Source organism: Hypomesus transpacificus, chromosome 9 (genome assembly GCF_021917145.1).
Source record: "Hypomesus transpacificus isolate Combined female chromosome 9, fHypTra1, whole genome shotgun sequence".
Taxonomy (NCBI): domain Eukaryota; kingdom Metazoa; phylum Chordata; class Actinopteri; order Osmeriformes; family Osmeridae; genus Hypomesus; species Hypomesus transpacificus.
Genome location: NC_061068.1, coordinates 9,877,362 through 9,896,476, shown reverse-complemented (window position 1 = coordinate 9,896,476; position 19,115 = coordinate 9,877,362). Strand labels below are relative to the sequence as shown.

The window sequence follows — 19,115 nt, the reverse complement described above, 5'->3', positions numbered from 1 at the left end:
ACAAGGTCAGGGAAGCCCAGAGAAGGACAGGATCACTACCACTCTTACCATTCGTCAAATGTACAACCTTGTCTGTGTGTGTGTGTGTGTGTGTGTGTGTGTGTGTCTTTGAGTGTGAGTGTTTGTGTGTGTGAGAGTGAAATATCCTAAAACCAAACAGGCTTAACATTAGCAATAACTGATCCCAGATCACAGAACAACAAAGACCGTTCGGATGTTGAGGTTCATCTTTTGCGTTGTGACAGATCATCTGGGTAGAAACGTGCTACTGTCATAGGTTAACCTCCAAGGAGATTCCTCCTACCTGTGATCTGCGAAATGTGTCTCAGCTGGTGTCAGCCCAGATAGTGCCCAGACAGGAGTCCTTCCGGCACAATCTTATATAATAACAAGCCTTTACGTTGTAGTTGCACTTTGTGTAGATACAGTACATATATATACACATAGAAGTATATATACATATATGATCAGTGTTTTTTTTACAAAATGTAGTAAGAGAATATATTGCTGTTTTACGATAATTTGTGATGATTTATTTTAGATACGAATATCACAGTCACTTTTCTTTCTGGACTGTATAAGTTGTAACAAAGTTGTGCTAGCAGAACACTTGTTACACAATAGTTATCCACATGTGAATGAAGTCATCACATGAATCCCTCCAATATTTCCGGAGTCCAGGATCTACTGCCTTATGTTTCCATGTCTGTCATGGTCCTCATGTTCCCATCCGTCCTGTCTGTGACTGTGTGGCCTGGTAGGCTGCTTCCAAGTAACCCTGCACAAACAGCCTAGTGGTTCGACATCCGGTGAGCAGTGCTGCTGTAGTAGGATGGCTGTTTAACGAGTCACTGGCACCAGTGAGTTTGTTCTGACTGAGAGCAGTAAGGCCTGCTACCCTGTTCCTGTGATGCATTTGGATGTACCTCTATACAACTGTTCTGTTGTCTTTGGACCCCTACTATAACTGAATAATGTTGATAAGGTATTGCCTGAAATACTTGGTAAACAGCTGAAGAACAAGTCAATAGACAAAACAAATACAACAGCAGCTTTGACAGTATTAAAATACTGCAACCAAATAAGAACTGTAAATAACAAATATGTTAACTGTACAGGACCAAGTCGATAAACCTGCAGAATAAATCCCAATACTGCTAGTTAATGTGCTCTCAGAAAATACTTCTTGCAATCTTTGTAATGACCAATATAATTGTTGAAGTTGATTGACACATCGCTCAATGTATGATTTCCATAAGAACTGGCAGCATGCTGTATGTGTGAGTGGCTGAGGGTGTATTGTTGAATGTGTGTGTTTAAGAATTGGTGACCTTGTCCGGTACACAGTGGTTCTGTCAGTGTTGCTGTAACCTCTTCCTTCCCAGACTCTCGTTCACCGGTAAACACTACTGAGGCCCAAGGTAGGCCAGAGAGGAACAGAGCCACAGGCTCCCACATTGACTGTTCATGTCAAAAAGGCATTGGGTTGACCATGCTATACAGTGCTCCATTTGTTAAATGTAACAGCTACAGGATCTGTGCGACAGCTACAGGATCTCAATGCTGTATCGGTATCCTGAGAGAGTGATGCCCAGGACTGTTTCCCATGAGGACTGTTCACATCCATGCCCACAAACCTAAGCATTCAGTAGTGTTAACCTTCCCTTTCCTCAGCCTCCCTGTAGTGACTGGTTGACAGTAAAGTGTACATTGTGTAAGACTGGATATCATTTCTGCAAGACGGATGTTGTGCTGGTTTAGAGAAAGAGAGTGAAAGAGAAAGGGATGGAAGGAAGGAAGGAATGTGATTAGAGACAGAAATACTACTAATACACTCCTACTTAAGGAGCCATATGGAGAAAGATAACCACTTTAACCACTGAATGTTCCATCTATATAGCTCAATAACTATGAATGTTTTGTATGTGTATGTAATGTAATTTTGGATTAATGAATATGGAAATAAACCATACAAATTTAAAAGTATACTTGGTTTATGTTTTGTTGTGTACTTTTGTAAGAATTAAACACCATATTACATTTTGTGCAGATCCAAAGATGGCAAAAGTAGCCAACAAATATCCAGTCACTGAAGTAGAAGTACAGATAATCATGTTTTAAAAGACTGGTAAAAGTTGAAGTACTGACTACACTTTTTCACTCACGTTAAAGTAAACTATGAGGTCTGACATATAGTTAAGTAAAAAGTAGTAATTACTACTGCCTTTTTAGTAAAAGGTTGTCAGTAAAATAGTGAAAAACTGATACCAGAAAAATCTACTTAAGTACAGTGAGAAAGTATTTGTACTTTGTTACTTCCAATCTCTGCAACAGTGTAACAACAGTGTAGTAACAATGTAATGATAGCGTAATAAGTGTAACAACCTTGTAATAACAACATAATACAAGTGTAATAACAGTTTAAAAACGTAATAACAACATAATACATGTGTAATTACAGTGTGAAAACAGTAAAAACAAATTAATAGTATAATAGGTAGGAAAAACATCCTACCACTAGGTGGCAGTAACTAAGTCAGTTAGAAGCTTGAGAGGGATTTTAAAATGCACCAGAGGGCGACAGAGAGACTGTTGGCATTCAACCATAGCTGAGAAGTGGATCCCATTCACGACCTTTTTCTTTTCTAAACACCATTTACTCTTAACTGCTACTAAGACATTAAATTGCGACCACAACACCAGGTAAGATTAAGATTGAATATAGATAGGACTAGGACACTGTCAAGAGGAACGGAACCGCATCATTTCAATGGACTTGTGAAACTTGCGACTCTATTGCTGTGCATCTCTCTAAGATAAAGAGTGTTCTTAATCACCATCTGGCAACGGTCCCTCAAAAAACTTCAGCTGGATTCCCAACTCAACCCCATCAAACTCAATGGCCAGGGCTCTCAGGGCTATATTAAGACAGGAGCCAGTCTCCGCCCTTAACTTTCTCTCCTTAAAGGAGGGTGAGTCACATCTGGGGTTGATCGAGGTTGACTTTATTATGGTTCGGAGAAGACCACACCTCCCACCTCGTCTACGCACCTGATTAACTTCACAATGTACACACCACATACTCATCAACTAATTCCAACGTATGACTGAGCAGTAGTCCTTTAAAAATCACATCCGTGCAATATCAGCCACTCGTGTCTCTACTTTGGCATCCCCCTCCCCCATCTCCTCCTCTGCTCTCGAGTTCCACCTTTGCTATCCAGGCATCTTGAGCAAGAAGCCCTCGAGACCCTCGAGCTCATCCGCCACTTCCAGAGTTTTGGATCACACTAGCTCCATCCATCCATTCATTTGGTCTTAAAGCAAGAACAGAACTTTGAACTTGTGAACATAGCAGAAGCGTGTGGGTGAGGGTTGGTAAAGCACACTGAGTGGGTGAGTGGGTTGGGGGCAGGGGGAGAATGTCCAGTGTTGGCCTCAGGGCATCATGTGGCCAGGACTCTTGAACGCTCTTGATTACAAACAGCTGGTGGGACTCCACCCCAGTCCATCAGGGAGCGCTAACATCAGCCGGGGTGTGGCTGGGCTGGGTGTGGCTTGCCGGGGTGTGGCTTGCCGGGGTGTGGCTTGCCGGGGTGTGGCTGGGCTGGGTGTGGCTTGCAGGGGTGTGGCTTGCCGGGGTGTGGCTGGCCGGGGTGTGGCCATGGACAGAAAGTGAAAGGGGACCCTTCAGTCAGATGACACTGGCACTGAACATCCGGACCATGTTTTCAATAGACCTTTATGTAAATCATCCATATTTCTGTCTAAGTCTATATCACCAGTATAGTACAATTTGATGTAAAGAAAAGCCGGCAGGTTATCCATCCTATTCATCCTGTGTTAGAGATCCACCCAGGTGACACATGCTGCTGTCAGTGCTGCTGGCCAATGACTGCAGCCCAGGAAATGACAGTGACAGCATGTCACTTTTGTCTTTACTTCTAATCAAGGAATCAAAACACACAAGTACTCTACACACTCCTTAGCACTGCTCAAAGGCCTTCGGCCTCCATGTATGAAAGACCTTACCAAAACAACTCTGTACATCCTTCTCTCTGTCTCTCTCTATCCCTCTTTCATCCACTAGACTGTTGTCTGCCTTTATCCAGTAAACAGAGGCAGCTCTTGGACCCGGCCCTCCCCTCCATCAATCTCTGTCATAAATCCGTCAGAGCCGGAGAAAGGAAACCGCTGAATACAGATTTGTCAGCAATTAATTTAACCTCCATTACCAGACCCTGGATATTATGTTCTCTACCAGAGAACAATAAGACACTCAAACGTGGAGCCCCAGGCTGCTCGCTGTGTGTGTGTGTGTGATGTGTGTGAGTGTGTGCGTGTGTACGCTTTAAGAGGTTTAATTAACTCTTTGTTATGGCCAGAAGAAAGAACATTTGAGAAAATCAAGATTTGCTTCCTCTATCGTTGCTTTTTCAGACATGACCGGCCTCTCACTGCCCTTCTCTAGTGGTGTCATTGAAGACCACTGAGATGGTGCTGCTCTGTAACCTTGAATCCTATAGCTTGGCCAGCAGGCCAGCTTATTGACCATCTGTACATGAGAAGAGAAGCACAATATGAGAACTGAAATATGTTTTGGTGTGTGTGCTTGTGTGGGTATGTGTGATTTAAGCATGAGAGTGCTGACGTTATTTGCCAGACAATACCCTGTTCAACACACTTTTCCTGTTCTGGTTGCATACATTTCCTGTCTCTGTTTTTCAGCATAAAAAAAAAAAGTCTGTTTATCTACGTAACTATTAAGATTGTGTAATATGCCTGTAGCAAATTAACACTCTAAAGCACCTATTACACAGACCACATTCTTGTTGTTAGTATACTTGTATATCCACACATACAAGGACACAAACAGTCCTGCTGACCCAATCAATTCTAAGACCGATCCCTGGCTTGCTGTTTCAGATTACCTCAAATAACCCCACCAAGAGACATGTGCTTCAACCTCCCCCTCTTCTCTCTCCCCTCCCTCTCCCCCTCTCTCCTCCCCTTCTCTCCTCCCCCTGCTCTCTCTCCCTCTCCTCTCTCCCCTCCCTCTCCCCCTCTCTCCTCCCCCTCCTCTCTCTCCCTCTCCCCTCCCTGCTCCCCCTCTCTCCTCCCCCTCCTCTCTCTCCCTCTCTCTCTCCCTCCCCTCTCTCCCCTCCCTCTCCCCCTCTCTCCTCCCCCTCCTCCCCCTCCTCTCTTTCCCTCTCCTCTCTCCCCTCCTTCTCCCCCTCTCTCATCCCCCTCCTCTCTCTCCCTCCCCTCTCTCCTCTCCCTCTCCCCCTCTCACCTCCCCCTCCTCTCTCTCCCTCCCCTCTTTTTCCCCCCTCTCCCCCTCTCTCCTCCCCCTCCTCTCTCTCCCTCCCCTCTCTCCCCTCCCTCTCCCCCTCTCTCCTCCCCCTCCTCTCTCTCCCTCCCCTCTCTCCCCTCCCTCTCCCCCTCTCTCCTCCCCCTCCTCTCTCTCCCTCCCCTCTCTCCCCTCCCTCTCCCCCTCTCTCCTCCCCCTCCTCTCTCTCCCTCCCCTCTCTCCCCTCCCTCTCCCCCTCTCTCTCTCCTCTCCCTCTCTCTCTCCCTCTCCCCTCCCTCTCCCCCTCTCTCCTCCCCCTCTCTCCTCCCCCTGCTCTCTCTCCCTCTCCTCTCTCCCCTCCCTCTCCCCCTCTCTCCTCCCCCTCCTCTCTCTCCCTCCCCTCTCTCCCCTCCCTCTCCCCCTCTCTCCTCCCCCTCCTCTCTCTCCCTCCCCTCTCTCCCCTCCCTCTCCCCCTCTCTCCTCCCCCTCCTCTCTCTCCCTCCCCTCTCTCCCCTCCCTCTCCCCCTCTCTCCTCCCCCTCCTCTCTCTCCCTCTCCTCTTCCTTTCCGCCCCCAGCAGGCTTGGGGGCGGCCATGTGCAGCAGGCCAGTGTTCAGCTGCTGGGGACAGAATTAGAGTGACAAACAGCTGAGCCTCTGGGGGTTCCATCATGTGAGCCATCCCACCCAGGGGGTGAGAGAGACCCGGGTTAGGGTTACACAATCTAATATCGGCCACATCTGAAATGTGTGGGTGACGCGTGTGTGCTTGTGTGTGCATGTGTGTTTCAACAATGTGTGCACACATATATTTGTATTTGGCAAATGTGGTTTTATATTACACCTTAAGAGAAATGTTGAGGTGAATCCCTCCAGCCATTCCATCTGTCACAGAGGCCCGTGTGTCAGTGAGCAGGCCACAGACCTGGTTGCTTGTGTGTGTGTCAGATGACATCTAGGGTCACTATCTTTTAGGTCCTAGTCAGTAGGAATCAAACTGTGTGGATTACCTGGGCCGGGAACAAAACTGCTTTTACGGCACATTAGTGATTGTTTAGATCCATTGTGTGGGAGAACAAGCCATCCACAGGGGTTTGGGGGCCTGTCAGCGAAGCAGGTCTGACAGAAAGAGCTGAGCTGAGCAGGAGCCATCAGCCCTGTTGGTCCTCTGACAGAGGTCATACTGTAGAACACAGCAGAGGCAGAGACAGAGATCTCAAGTCTGCCAGGTAAAGAAGGACGTGTGTGTCGAGGGTAGTGGGAGATGAGCAGAGAGGAGCGTGGCGTGTTTATGGCCGTGTAACATGAGAAGTGTATGTGTGCCCCGCCTATACCACAACTCTAAATACAGAACAACAGCTATCATGAGAGAGAATGCACTTCACGTATTTTTTGTAAAAAAAAAAAAATTAACCTGATGGTTTGGTTCAACGTAAAACGTAAAAATGTTGTATACAAAAACTTGGATGCAAGAAAACCAATGCATGTATGTCTGTTTGTGTTTAGGGTATCAAGGGTCACATTGAGATGGTTGTTTCAACCCTACCCACCCAACAATACTTAGATCAATGTTCTCAATCAATAAGAGTCATTGACAATGACTGAACTTCCCATGTGATCACCGAAGGAGAACAGTGTGCATCTTTAAGCTATGTGTGGGGTGCGTGTTTGTTAATGTGTATGTGCTTGCGCATATGTCTATTCACTTGGGCACATACACTGAAAAGGATGAGTACACACACATCAGGGACACAAACTCCTCTCTGACACTGCATGATTGGTCACTTTTTCCCTCTCTCCTTTCCTGCTGAAATAGTTTTAACAAAAGAGAGAGAGAGACTGGGGGAGGGGTAGAGAGGTTGGGGGAAGGGATGCATGTGTGCTGCACTGTTGTCACTAGGTGAAAGAGGGAGTGTGAGGGAAAGATCGAGTCCCAGAAGTGGAGAGAAGAGATAGCTGTATGTACACACATGCGCCTGCTCGCCTTGCTCTGTTCTGGGGATTATTGCTCAACCTTTTACATATAAAGTACTGAGGAAGAATAGGCATGAGCAGGTAAGAATGGTTTTAAGGTCCTCACTCTTGTTTTCATATCATATTTCAAATCACATAGATCGGTTTTGTTCAGCAATTCCAATAGATTCTCAGCTCCTCCGTTTTGTCCTCTATCTCTTCTCCCCACATTCCTACTCGTTTTATCTGTTCCCCTTTCTTTCTCTCTTTCCCTTTCTCTTTTCTCTATCTGTCTCTCTTCTTTTCCTATTCCTCTCTTGTTTTTCTCTCTTCTTGTGTCCCTGGTGTTGTGATGTCCTTTCCTCTGTATGGTTTTTGTTGCCTAGGCTTTAATCTCTCTTTTTGTGTTTTTTCAGAAGTAAATAATCTCAACATGTACGCAAATTCATTTTTCTGTGCTGTACTTTCTGAAACATACATTTCACAATGTACAAAGTTCTGATTGCCTTTTAAGTGTGTGTGTGTGTGTGTTTGCTTAGATGGACGCGTGGGTCGGTGGAGAGAATAGAACAATTTTCTGTGCTGATGGTCATGTTTTTTGCATTCAGTGGTCAGAGGGCAGAGTGGTTCCCTTTCTGTCAGAGCATTTAATGTGCTGTTAGACACACACACACACACACACACAACATATCACAGCTTACAGTTGGCATAACCTGAAGTTGACTCTTTTCAGCTCTGAAGATCTTGGATTGCTGATACATTTATTTATATTTTATGAGTTTGAAATGTGAACCATATAGTTTACATATTAAATGAGCACTTCTAAGATACTTTGATAGAAGAAATAACAATAAGTACAAGATTTATTTTGGAGGGGCGCCACAATAACTCACCGAGTAGAGTGCCTACCCTTAAGACTAAGGCCATAACGCAGGGTTCGATTCCGTCCTGGGTCATTTCCTGCATATTACCCCCCCCCCCCCCCTGCATATCTCCCTGCTTTCCTGTCTCTCTCCAATTGTCTCTGTCAACATAAATAAGGCCAAAAAACACATATGTTTTATGAGTCAGTGAATATTTATTGACTGAGGGATTGAATGGTGAGTGAGTGATTAAGTGTGAGTGATCGATTGATCGAGTGAATGCATGAGTGCATATACTCTCCATTTCCTTGTGTCTAACTCTCCCCCTTCGGTTTAGGTGTTGGTGTTTGAGAGCTGTGGTAAGGACCGACATGAGCCATGGACAGGAGCAGAAGGACAACCAGTAGTAGATGCATCCAGAGAGCCATCTGCAGTAGTCCAGGCAGGATCAGCAGAATGCTGAGTCTTCAGCTCCTCTGAGTGGACACGCCGTCCTCTCGTTCTCTTCACTTGGGGCCAGGGAAGCAGAATGCTCAGTCCTGTCACCCCCTACAGTATGTATCAGTGTGTCTGTGTCTGTCTGGGTCTTCAGCTATCAATGTTTTCCATGAGCTCTGTCATCTAGCTCTGTCCTGACATACTTGACATCTTCCCCCAAGCTGCAGAGATGAGCAGGCAGGGTGAGGTGGAGGCACAGAGATAGGGAGGGACGTAGGGTGAAAGTGGGGAGATAAAAAAGAGAGAGGGAGGTAGAAAGAGGTAAGGTAGAGGGGGGGGGGGGGTTGGGAGAGAGAGGGGGTGGTAGGGAGAGAGGGGGGTGGTAGAGAGAGAGGGGGGTGGTAGAGAGAGAGGGGGGTGGTAGGGAGAGAGGGGGTGGTAGAGAGAGAGGGGGTGGTAGAGAGAGAGGGGGGTGGTAGAGAGAGAGGGGGGTGGTAGAGAGAGAGGGGAGTCATGGGTTGAGGGTGGAACAGAAGATATCGTGGAGGGGATAATGTCTTTAACAGCTGAGTCTTCCCATTGAGGAATTTCACATGAACAACAAAACCCTTTTTCTTCAAAAATGTCCAGTGTTCCTCTTTTGATGGCTGTAGTCAATACATTCTAATGCTGTTTTCTATAACACGTTCAGTGTATATTTGCAAGGGAGTCGACTGAAACTGTTATATTTGTTGATACTAATAAGGCTATTGATTTCGGGAAGGCTAACCATGATAAGAAGAAATGGAATAGAGCATCAAGAATTGACCTCCTCTGGGCTCTTCTGTCCATGTAAAACGGGTCATTCAGAGTACAGTAAGTTGCAGTTTAGAATGTTCTAATGGTTTTTTTTGAAGAGGATAGAGTTCTGAGAGCACACATGAGCTCTGTTTCTTGTCTGAGGTGAATTTGCTTTGCGGGCGTTTGTCACATTCCTACCTAGAGAAAACTTACATGTCCACGTTAGATTTTTTTTACTATAATGAAATCTGTTCTTGCATCCACACACACACACACACACACTTACAAGCAAACAGTGAAACACACACACCAGGGCAGTCATAATTAGGAGTGTGTGATATAAACACCGTAGTAAATGGCTTTTGTGGACCACCAATTGCTGACCGTGGGGAAGCGTTGATGTGAATGAGAGGCCGATCGTTAGTAACAGGGTGTCAACGAGCACTAATGAGGATGGGGAGGTGGGACTCACACTCACTACCTCTTCCCCAGAACACAAACATACACACACAGCAGCAAACCATCACATTCATGACAGCTCGTTAAGTAAATTGTAGTCCAGTTCAGTGGCGGTCCTCATGAGGTGGTAAAGGCTTAGAGCTGTGTTGTGGTGTGAGGAGAAGGGCTTCCCCAGGTAACTCCCAACGCTGTGGAAACATGGAGGCAGAGAGGACAGGGAGTGGAGGCAGATGGACTGGAACAGGAGGAGGGACTGGTCAGCTGCAGTCTGATATATGAGTGGACACAATAAGCAGAGAGCCCTGTTCCAACTCTGCCATAGTGTGTGTGTGTGTGTGTGAGAGAGAGAGAGACACACACACGTACCCACACCGAGGCAGGGAGAGTAGTTGTGGGGGAGGGGAGGTCTGACCACACACAAGCATGGACACACACTGCAGTCTTAACTACCAGCCAGAGAGAGGGAGGGGCACAGGAGGGGAACAGACATTTTTTTCAGCAAAAGAAAAAAAAATGGAAAAGAGAGAACTAACAAAACAACAGAGTAGAGGCATGCTTGCATTCATGCATTGTTGAGTTCTGAATCAGCTAAATTTCTGTAAAGGATTTGCATGTAAAGGGTTTGATAGGAAAGCTCGGAGAAACTGAAATATTCCGTTTGACTGGTTTTCCTATTTCTTGGTACACAATGCTAAAATTCCATGTAAGGTGTATGTCCTAACATCAACCAGTATGCAAGTTGATTTATTTGTAGAGTAGACCTCCCTTAGGCCATGGCTGGAGGGCTGAAAGAATGAAGGCAAGCGAGGATATCTGGTTTTCTCAGTGACATGGCACTCCTCTTTCGAAGAAGCTTGTCAGGCTAGTTGAGTGTAAAAACTGTGTGCATGATCTAAAATCTAATTGTGGTATAAGTTGATGAGGGAAAAAAAGTGCCTATTTGTGTTTTTTCTTTATCCATAAAGCTCCGGTGTAATCCTGTGAGTCACATGACAGTGAAGCGGGCGGTCTGTCCTTGCGGATGTCCCTGTATATTAATGTCCCATTGGCCAGCTGATGTGTTCCATATTGATCTGGCCAATGGCCTAAATGAATGCTAACGAATACAAATCATCCAATAACGTGTGAGCTCCTGATAGTGGGCTTAATCAGGAGCCAGAAGCCTCTGAGTGCCTATCTTGGCCTATCTATCTAAGCGTATGGGGAGGTTGGTCGCTGTGTACATAGATTTCAGGTTGGATTCTTCACATTCCAGAGGTCTGACTCATCCTCATGATGAGCAAGATTCTGTCTCTGGCTGGTCTGTGTGCTCCCTGCACACAAAGATCAAATACATAACTGTGCTACACAGTAGAATTATAATGACTTTATTGTGTTCATTGTTTGTGTCCACCACAGAGATAACAAAAACATAGTGTGTGACTTGAGTAATTTCAGTGGATCAGTTCACCCTAAGGGTGTGTTCATTTCAATCTATCCAGCTACCTCTGATCTCCAACCCTTCCCCCATCTGCAGTCCACATCTAATTAACCCTAAATGACTCACACTGACCATGCAGCACCACAAGACTCACTGGCTTCCAGCTTAACAGTTTCCAGCCACACATCCCTAGCTCAATCATATCACGAGCACATTATTTCATGATTGATGCTGGTGCTGTTCACTGAAAGTTAGATGAATCTTCTGACTGGATAAGGATGCAGGAAGATAAAGAGACAGAGAGGAGGAGGGCAAGAGATCCTGCTCCTGCATCCCACTGCTGAGCTTTGGAATGAAGGTCCAGGAGAACAATGCTCTCTCACAGGCTCTCAAGACTGGGGGTTTGGACTGTGGAGCTGGACATAGTGGAAGGTGATGAAGGCTGGTGCACACAGACAAACACACAAACACACACACACACACACAGGCCATCTCATGATTTAATTAATCAAGCTCTTGGTGACCAGCTCCATGTTTCTAAATCAGACATTTAAACATGCAGGCGCACACACACACACACACACACACACACACACCAGTGTTCCCAGGAGGCAAGTTGGCTCCATGTGAGAGCCTTTGGCCCAGGGCCCCAGGTCCTAGGGGAACGGAGATGAGGAGAGAGGGTGCAGTTGTGGACCCGTTGGGGCTGTAACTGCTGCTCACTTCCTGCTCGTCTCACATTTCAGGGGCCTCTGCTGGCCCCTGTTGGCACCTCTCATTACATGTGCTAAACATTTCAGATGTGTAGCGCGAGTCATCAGTAACTTGTGGGGGTTTTATGCCAAATCTACTCAGTTAGGTTGAATGAGGACTCAGATACAGAGTTTGGTCAAGGCTAGGGGACAGGAAGAAAAGCCCTTTTAGAAAGAAAGAGAACTACAAAGAGAGAGTCCTGCAGCAGCATTCTGTCTGTCCAACAGTCCTGCTCTGTCCACGGACAACAACTACATTCATGTTGTAAATGACACGTCAATTATTTCTTATCATGTCTTGTACAACCCATGGGTTGTTTGTAATTATACTATGAGCCCTTCAATTATTTCCTCAATAGAACATGCATAGTTGATTTTGATCCATGAAATGATATCTTACTCTGTCTTGGTGCATTGTGTTTTTGTTCCATATAGCAAAACTCATCTTAGCTTTGCCTATAGACATGATGTTTAGGACATCATCTTCTGAGTCTGGGAGTAAGCCTGCGGATCAGGGCTCTGTCTGAGCCCTTCCATAGGGCGAGCAGACTAGATTAAGGTTAGGGGTGTTTTGGGATCATCCTTATTACTGTACCATAAACATTCATCCACACTGTCATTTTCTTTCAACAGCACTGATTTGCCATTGGAAAACCAACAGGGTTAATGCTTTGAGCACTGTTTGACCCAGCAAGTGCACGTAGTGAGACCTGACAGACACTAGGACCCTGGGAGAGAAAGGTCTCTCATACCTGACCGCATGTTCGATTAATCTCAGAGTTCCACTCTTAGTTTGCTAGAGTTTCAGAATGAGAATGGAAGTGAAGCGCCCATGGTGGACTGCACAGAGTGGGGGTCATTCCTCTGCCTTTTTATTATCACTAGTATATCCCTCCCCCACACACACACAAGTAATCTTTCTGTCTTTTAACCCATCATTAGTCTGGTTTGGGTGGTCTGGTCTTCAGTGTGCTAACAGCCTCTTCCAATCGTTGGCTGATCCCTCTCGACATGCAGACTCCTGTGCTTAGTTTGCTAGTATGGATTATGTTACAATGCGGACAGTGGATCTACAGTGCACTGTACAATTCAGTATGTCTGGAGTAGATGACCAAGTGCTTTCTTCTGAGGAGGTGAGAAAGAGAGGAGTTTAAGGAGGACAAGGTGATAGACGGGCCTGCACTCTGAGCGAGCATGATGAGTGAGTATCAGTCAGGGGTAGCTGTGTGTGCATGCGTGTTTGTGTGTGTCATTTGAAGGGAAGTGATGCTGTGTATTGTTAGTGTACACTGGTGGCAGTGTCTATGGTCAAAAGGCAGTTTGTTTCTCTGGTCAAAATGAAAAATATAAGGTCAAAGCCTAGAACTGCCCATTCACCCTTTGTTTGACTCACGTCCCGGCCAGCTGGCAAAAGGGGGGTCTGACGGAGAATAGACTGTGGGTGTGTGGCTTTATGTGTGTGTGCGTGCACGTGCACTCCTGGCTGTGTGGCTTTATGTGTGTGTGCATGCACGTGCACGTGCACTCCTGGCTGTGTGGTGGTGATGGGAATGCAATGTTTGAGCAAGGCTTTATCAACTCTGTGCCAGAAGTGTAGTATTTGTTTTTGGGCTGGGGAAGAAGACAGTCCAGTGACTGACAAGAATTCCCTAGAGCACAAGGAGGGGGGGGGGGGGTTCTACTCAGATACAGTAGGTGAGACAAGTGCATGTGTGTGTCTCCCTCTCTCTATTCAGCCCTTGTTAAGGAGGTCAGGACAGTTTAATAATACTCTGCAATGTTTGGAATTGTCAAGCTAATGCCCAGTCAAAGACTGCAGCAGCCAATCAAAGCTTATTGAAACCCAACAGCCACTGTGCCCAGGGATTACAATACGTGTTTGAGTAAATGTAATCTACCACTTCCACAGTCAACCTTGATTATGTGACAGTAACCCATTTTCATAGTCATATGTGTTGTTCAGTCAATGAACATGGTGGTAGTGGTCAGTGAGTGCTCTGGTCAGTCTCTTTCTCTCTCAGTGGTGTAATGAAAAGCCACTCTGTTCATTTTTTACCCCAAACCACCCACCCCCTCTCTTTTCCCCTGCCTCCTCTCCATCTCTCTCCTCCCCCCCCTGTGTCTAGCAGACCCCTGAGGTTTGTCTGAATTAGATCACACGCTCTGTGGGGGTGGGGAGGAGGTTTTGGTGGTGAGAGGAGTTGAGGGGGTGGTCTCAAACAGGGCCCTGCACAGAGGGGACAACAATGGCCCCAGTGAGTGAGAGAGAGAAGTGGAGTAGCAGAGGGGAGGGAGGTCTGACAGGGGCTTAAACCTGTGGGGACCGCAGCTGGAGGCTGTTTTCATGGCACCGCATGAAGGCCCAGAGTCACAGGTCTCTCTGCACGGATAACAGGTCCATATAGAGAAGCGTGTGAGGCCCCATTGTCTGACAGGCAGAGCTGTGATTATGAATAAATGTAAGGTGGTTAGGGGGACATGGCGGGGGGGGAGCTGCTAGACCAGCTAGATCTTGCCAGGTAACACTAGATTTACGAGGTAACACTTTTCTTCCTCTCTCTTTCCATCCCCTCTCCAGGTCTGTTAAAGATGCACTGGTCTCCGGAGCACGCTGCTGCCCTGTCCCAATGGCCTGAGCAGCACCTTGACGTTTCTTCCACTACATCGCCACCCTCTGCCCTCAAACACGACCCCTATGGCCCTGGCCGCCGCGGCTACTGCCCCTCAGGCTACCCCTGGGCCAGTGACGACATCTCGGCCCTCACTGCTTCCTCCCTGCTCAAACGCTATGCCGAGAAATATTCAGGACTGGAGCTACCCTATGAGCGGCCTGCCACCGGGGCCTACTCAGAGCCTGGGACTTTCCTAAAAAGTGAGTCTGAACCTTGGGCCTTGAGCCAAGGCATGGAGTGTTACCCTGGCCTGGAGGCTCTGGCAGCGGGGGCCAAAGTGGGCACAGGTCCAGGTGGTGTGACAGTGGTGACCTCTGACCCTGGCTACAGCGGAGTGGGCTCCTGCAGCGCTCCTCCCTCTCAGGACTATCCCCCTGCCTACAACAGCACCTATCTGTCCTCAGGATACTGCCCTCAGCCCAGTCCAGCACTTCCTCCGGCACCTCTTCACTCCCAGCAGTCCAGTTACAACCCCACCAGCCCTGTCTACAACTACCCTCCAGGATGCTACCCTCACCCCCAGACCAGCCTGGCCTCAGGCTACAGCCACCCCAGTGCCTCGTATCTGCCATCTGGGCTGAGTGCTCCGACACCCCTGGCCCCCAGGCCCACGGTGGTGGGGGGCAGCTACGGCTACGCCTCTCATAGCCTGGGCTCCACCGGCTCCGATTCCGGGGGGGCTCTGAAACGCAAGGCTTTTGATATGGCAGAGGAGGAGGAGGAAGAGGGGAGAGAGGGGGAGGTTGTGCGCTACAGGAAGTATGGCAACGACCAAGGAAACGGGCCCCCAAAGAGCCACGGCAACGGCCATGGCAATGGCTATGACCTGAGTGTGTCAGACAGCCAGGCCTACAAGCCAGGCAAGCCGCTGGTGTCGTCTCCATATGGCGGGGCAGGGAAGTACAGCCCCCCCCCAGGGCCGGTGGGGGAGGCTGCAGCAGGGGACGGGGGTTTCCCTCAGCAGCAGAGGCTGTCCATGAAGATGCCTGCTTTACGTGCGCGGTCGGAAGACGCTACTGGAGGTCGCTAACGGTAACACCTGAGACAAGCAGAGGGAGTCACGCTGCTGTCCTGGGAGGCTACTGGGATGGAGCATCAGTACAACCAAGCAGAACAAGAAAAGAGCAGAATCTTTACAATGAGGATTCATTTGATACAACAAAGCATAAGAACAACTAAGATTATTATCTCTTCATCTTCATCAGTCTTCAGCATTCATATTTCTTTAAAAAGTCTACAGGAAGTTGGTCCTGTCATGTTAGTGTTAGGGTGTAAGGGTTTAGTTATGAGCACTGTCCTAAACCTGTCAGTCAGAATGTGCTGACTGGCTCTCTCAGGATCCTATTTATTCCCCATCCGCTATTATGGAGAGTGGCATTGCAATGTTGTTGCTTTACAAATGTTAGATGCTCTCTCTTGGTGTGAGTGGCTATGATATGGGCTCTTAACTGCAATATTGAATATCACACACTATGATCATTATATTTACCCATACCAAAATGCAAAGAAAACAATTGATTTGGTGTGCTTTATCATGCTACTTCAGCACAATCACTGACTGCTCTTTTACAAATTGAGATGCTTCGACATGAATGTCCCCCCTCCCCTTTCTTTACCTCTTTATGATCATCTGTAGACTCTCTTTATTTTTTCTCAGGTCTGTTAGATGCGCTCTCTTTCATTTTTCTCCATACCTACCTCATTCAGTTTTCCAAGGCAGCAATCTACGTAGCGACCTTTCACAATATTCACATCTAAGAGAATTGGAAGTTGAGAACAAAGATTTGGAGGTAAACAATGTGTGAGTGGTTGTTAATTTTACATGACAGTACACTGTACTTCCTGCAGTTCATTAGTTAACATGCAGTTTTGTTCTGATTTACGGTTGAATAGCAGAACACTTACTTAACTACTCTTGAATCTTCAAATCAAACTGCCAGTATTTTTAATTTTACATATTTTTTTTGTCTTTTTTGCTTCTCAGAAGAATTATATGTAGTTGTTATTGAATACTCAGGAAAAATATTGTTACCTCAGAATTTAAAAAAAGAATGTATGTATTACCTTTGGGTGTTTAGGGAGCTTTATTGAGAATGAGATGGAGTCAAGGCTTTGAAGAATTTGAAATCTTGCTGCACTCGTCAGGGAAAACAGAAGGGCTGTCAACATTAACATGTGTGCTCTCACACACATATGCATTGATACATACAGTATATGTACATGTGCAGTACAGGACATGCATGCAATCAGAAAGACATCTGCACCTACATCTATGAGACAATGACTATTTACACGTAGGCATCGATTCTCTCCCTCGCACTCTCTATCACACAAAAAGATATATCGTAATCAGCTTTAAAAAGTACCAGGCACTGACAAAAATATCCTCTCAGTCCTGTACAAAGGTGAATATAGATACACACATGCACACACACATGCACACACACACATATACACAGGCACATATACAGCATTATAAATGTAAAAGAAAATAGTAAAACTCTGATTCAGGAAGTTTGATTGTTAACAAGGCCTGAAATGATGAATGTAAATCAGATATTTTTAAAAAGGATAATACATGCCATAATGTACATCAATGTTGTTTTTAGATATATGAAACATATGTTCTTTGTGTATAGATTTTATTTCTCTCATAGGTTTTGGTGGAGTAATTACTTTCAGTAAGTGTTATGTAGTTAGCAAAAGAAAAAAACACTTTTGATGGACAAACTTACAAACTATAAAGCTTTACTTGTCAAAATATGCATATAAATATCCTTATCCATATAAGTTCATATCATTAAAAGTAGTTATTATCTGATAGGAAAAATTATCTTAATTAGTAGTTCCTTTGCTAGACCCAGTTGTTAACTTTTCCACCTTCCCCTAGTATTCATTGTCATATACATATGTGTTCCTCTGATCAAAGTCCTGTTGTCAGCACATATTTTAATATTACATAGACCCATTACACCCAGAGACTGTACAGTACTTCACCGTCATCTCGGACCTATAGATCTTCACTATGGAAAATATTAAATCACTAGCAGAGTTCTATATTTCTCTGACACAAATAAGTATTCACTCAGTAAATATAAACATTATTCTTTTACTTCAGGGCCATCATGTGACTTCCTCCTATCACTTAATACTTGTGTATGAGGCGTGCCATATATTTTCTGAACGCCATAATACCATAAATCCCACTAATTGTGAGTAAGTTGATTCAAATTTAATTAACTCTAGAAACATCTGTGCATATATACAATATATGAAAGAAAACAAGTAATTGCTGTGTATTTTACTGTGGAGATACATGTATTACATTATTGTGAGTCTTCTGCCATAGGATATTCTCTAAGTTTGAAAACCTGTAGATTTTGCAGCTACAGTCAATTAGAGAATCAGATACTAAGACTATAAGAACAGTGTTCCTATCTAAAGCCTGATCTAGTTCATTTGCTCATCAGCACTGAATGATACAGAATATAAATAGTATTTGAGGCTGCTGGTAAATGAGACCGTACCTTCAGGTTTAGACATGTTGCTTAACTTGCGGACCCTTTAACCTTACTGACAAAGGGGTGTATGATAAGGCACAGATCAAACTGGAAAAGTATGGTAAAACAATGCAAGTTTAGTCCAAGAACATGGACTGGTGTGTCATAAGCGCTTAGCCTGCTACCACTATATGCTCTTCTACTCCCATCACGTTGAATGTATTCTCTATTGGACAAGATTAACAACTGTAATTGTTTGGGTTTCTTCGGCAGACAAGTTTGTCCAACAAAAGTGGAGTGTTAAACCTCTCTTTGATACAGTAGTTCCTTTGTTGTAGTTTTTTGAACATTCTCTGTAACCCTTTCTACCTCATTTTGAAGACATTGTACGTGTCCTTTCACATGTCTGTCAAGAAGAAATTATGTTTATTTCTTGAACTGTTAGTCTACCTCAGAAAGACTATTTTGACAGAAGATTGTTTCATGGAAATGAAGATATGCCAAAGTTGTTTGTCTTGTCTCATTGTCTCCTTATTTTGCCTCTGTAGTCTTTTACACTTCAGTCTAGCCAAAACACTCTGGCGTACTTACTTCTAACATTATTTATTTGTAAAAAAAAAAGAAAGAATCTGTCTCAAAACTGAGACAATTGTCCTGGAATGATGCTAGTAATCTTAAATTAAATGTAATAACATTGCAAAATAACACAGTGTTAGACAATGTTTGGGGGGGGGTGATGTGAGAGAGACGGGTGAGTGACAGAGAGACGGAGGGAGAGCAGGGAAAGGAAATGCAGCTGAATACGCTGCGTGTTTTAAATAGCGTATAAAAAACAAAAAAAGAGTAACCAAACGCAATATGTGGCGGCCGGTGTTGATTCTGTGGCGCACCGCCACAAATTAGTCTATGTGTGGGAAACACTGCTAGATTTTGGCTCAAGACTGAGTGTATCCCTTATGTCAAATGAAAGTGAGGCTGGGCAGCTCTCAA

General features: G+C 45.5%; 1 protein-coding gene across 2 annotated transcripts; it reads left to right on the top strand.

Moving 5' to 3' along the window:
- Window positions 1-7,161: 7,161 nt before the first annotated feature.
- si:dkey-195m11.8 (fidgetin) lies at window positions 7,162-18,636 on the top strand. 2 transcript variants are annotated; one of them, XM_047025980.1, is made up of 3 exons: window positions 7,162-7,343; window positions 8,442-8,491; window positions 14,726-18,636. In XM_047025980.1, the coding sequence occupies exons 2-3, from the start codon at window positions 8,483-8,485 to the stop codon at window positions 15,653-15,655; spliced, it is 939 nt and encodes a 312-aa protein (XP_046881936.1). In that variant the 5' UTR covers window positions 7,162-7,343; window positions 8,442-8,482; the 3' UTR covers window positions 15,656-18,636. The 2 variants fall into 2 exon arrangements, with proteins under 2 accessions (XP_046881936.1, XP_046881935.1); XM_047025979.1 differs by having other exon boundaries at window positions 8,442-8,658; window positions 14,532-18,636.
- Window positions 18,637-19,115: the final 479 nt, after the last annotated feature.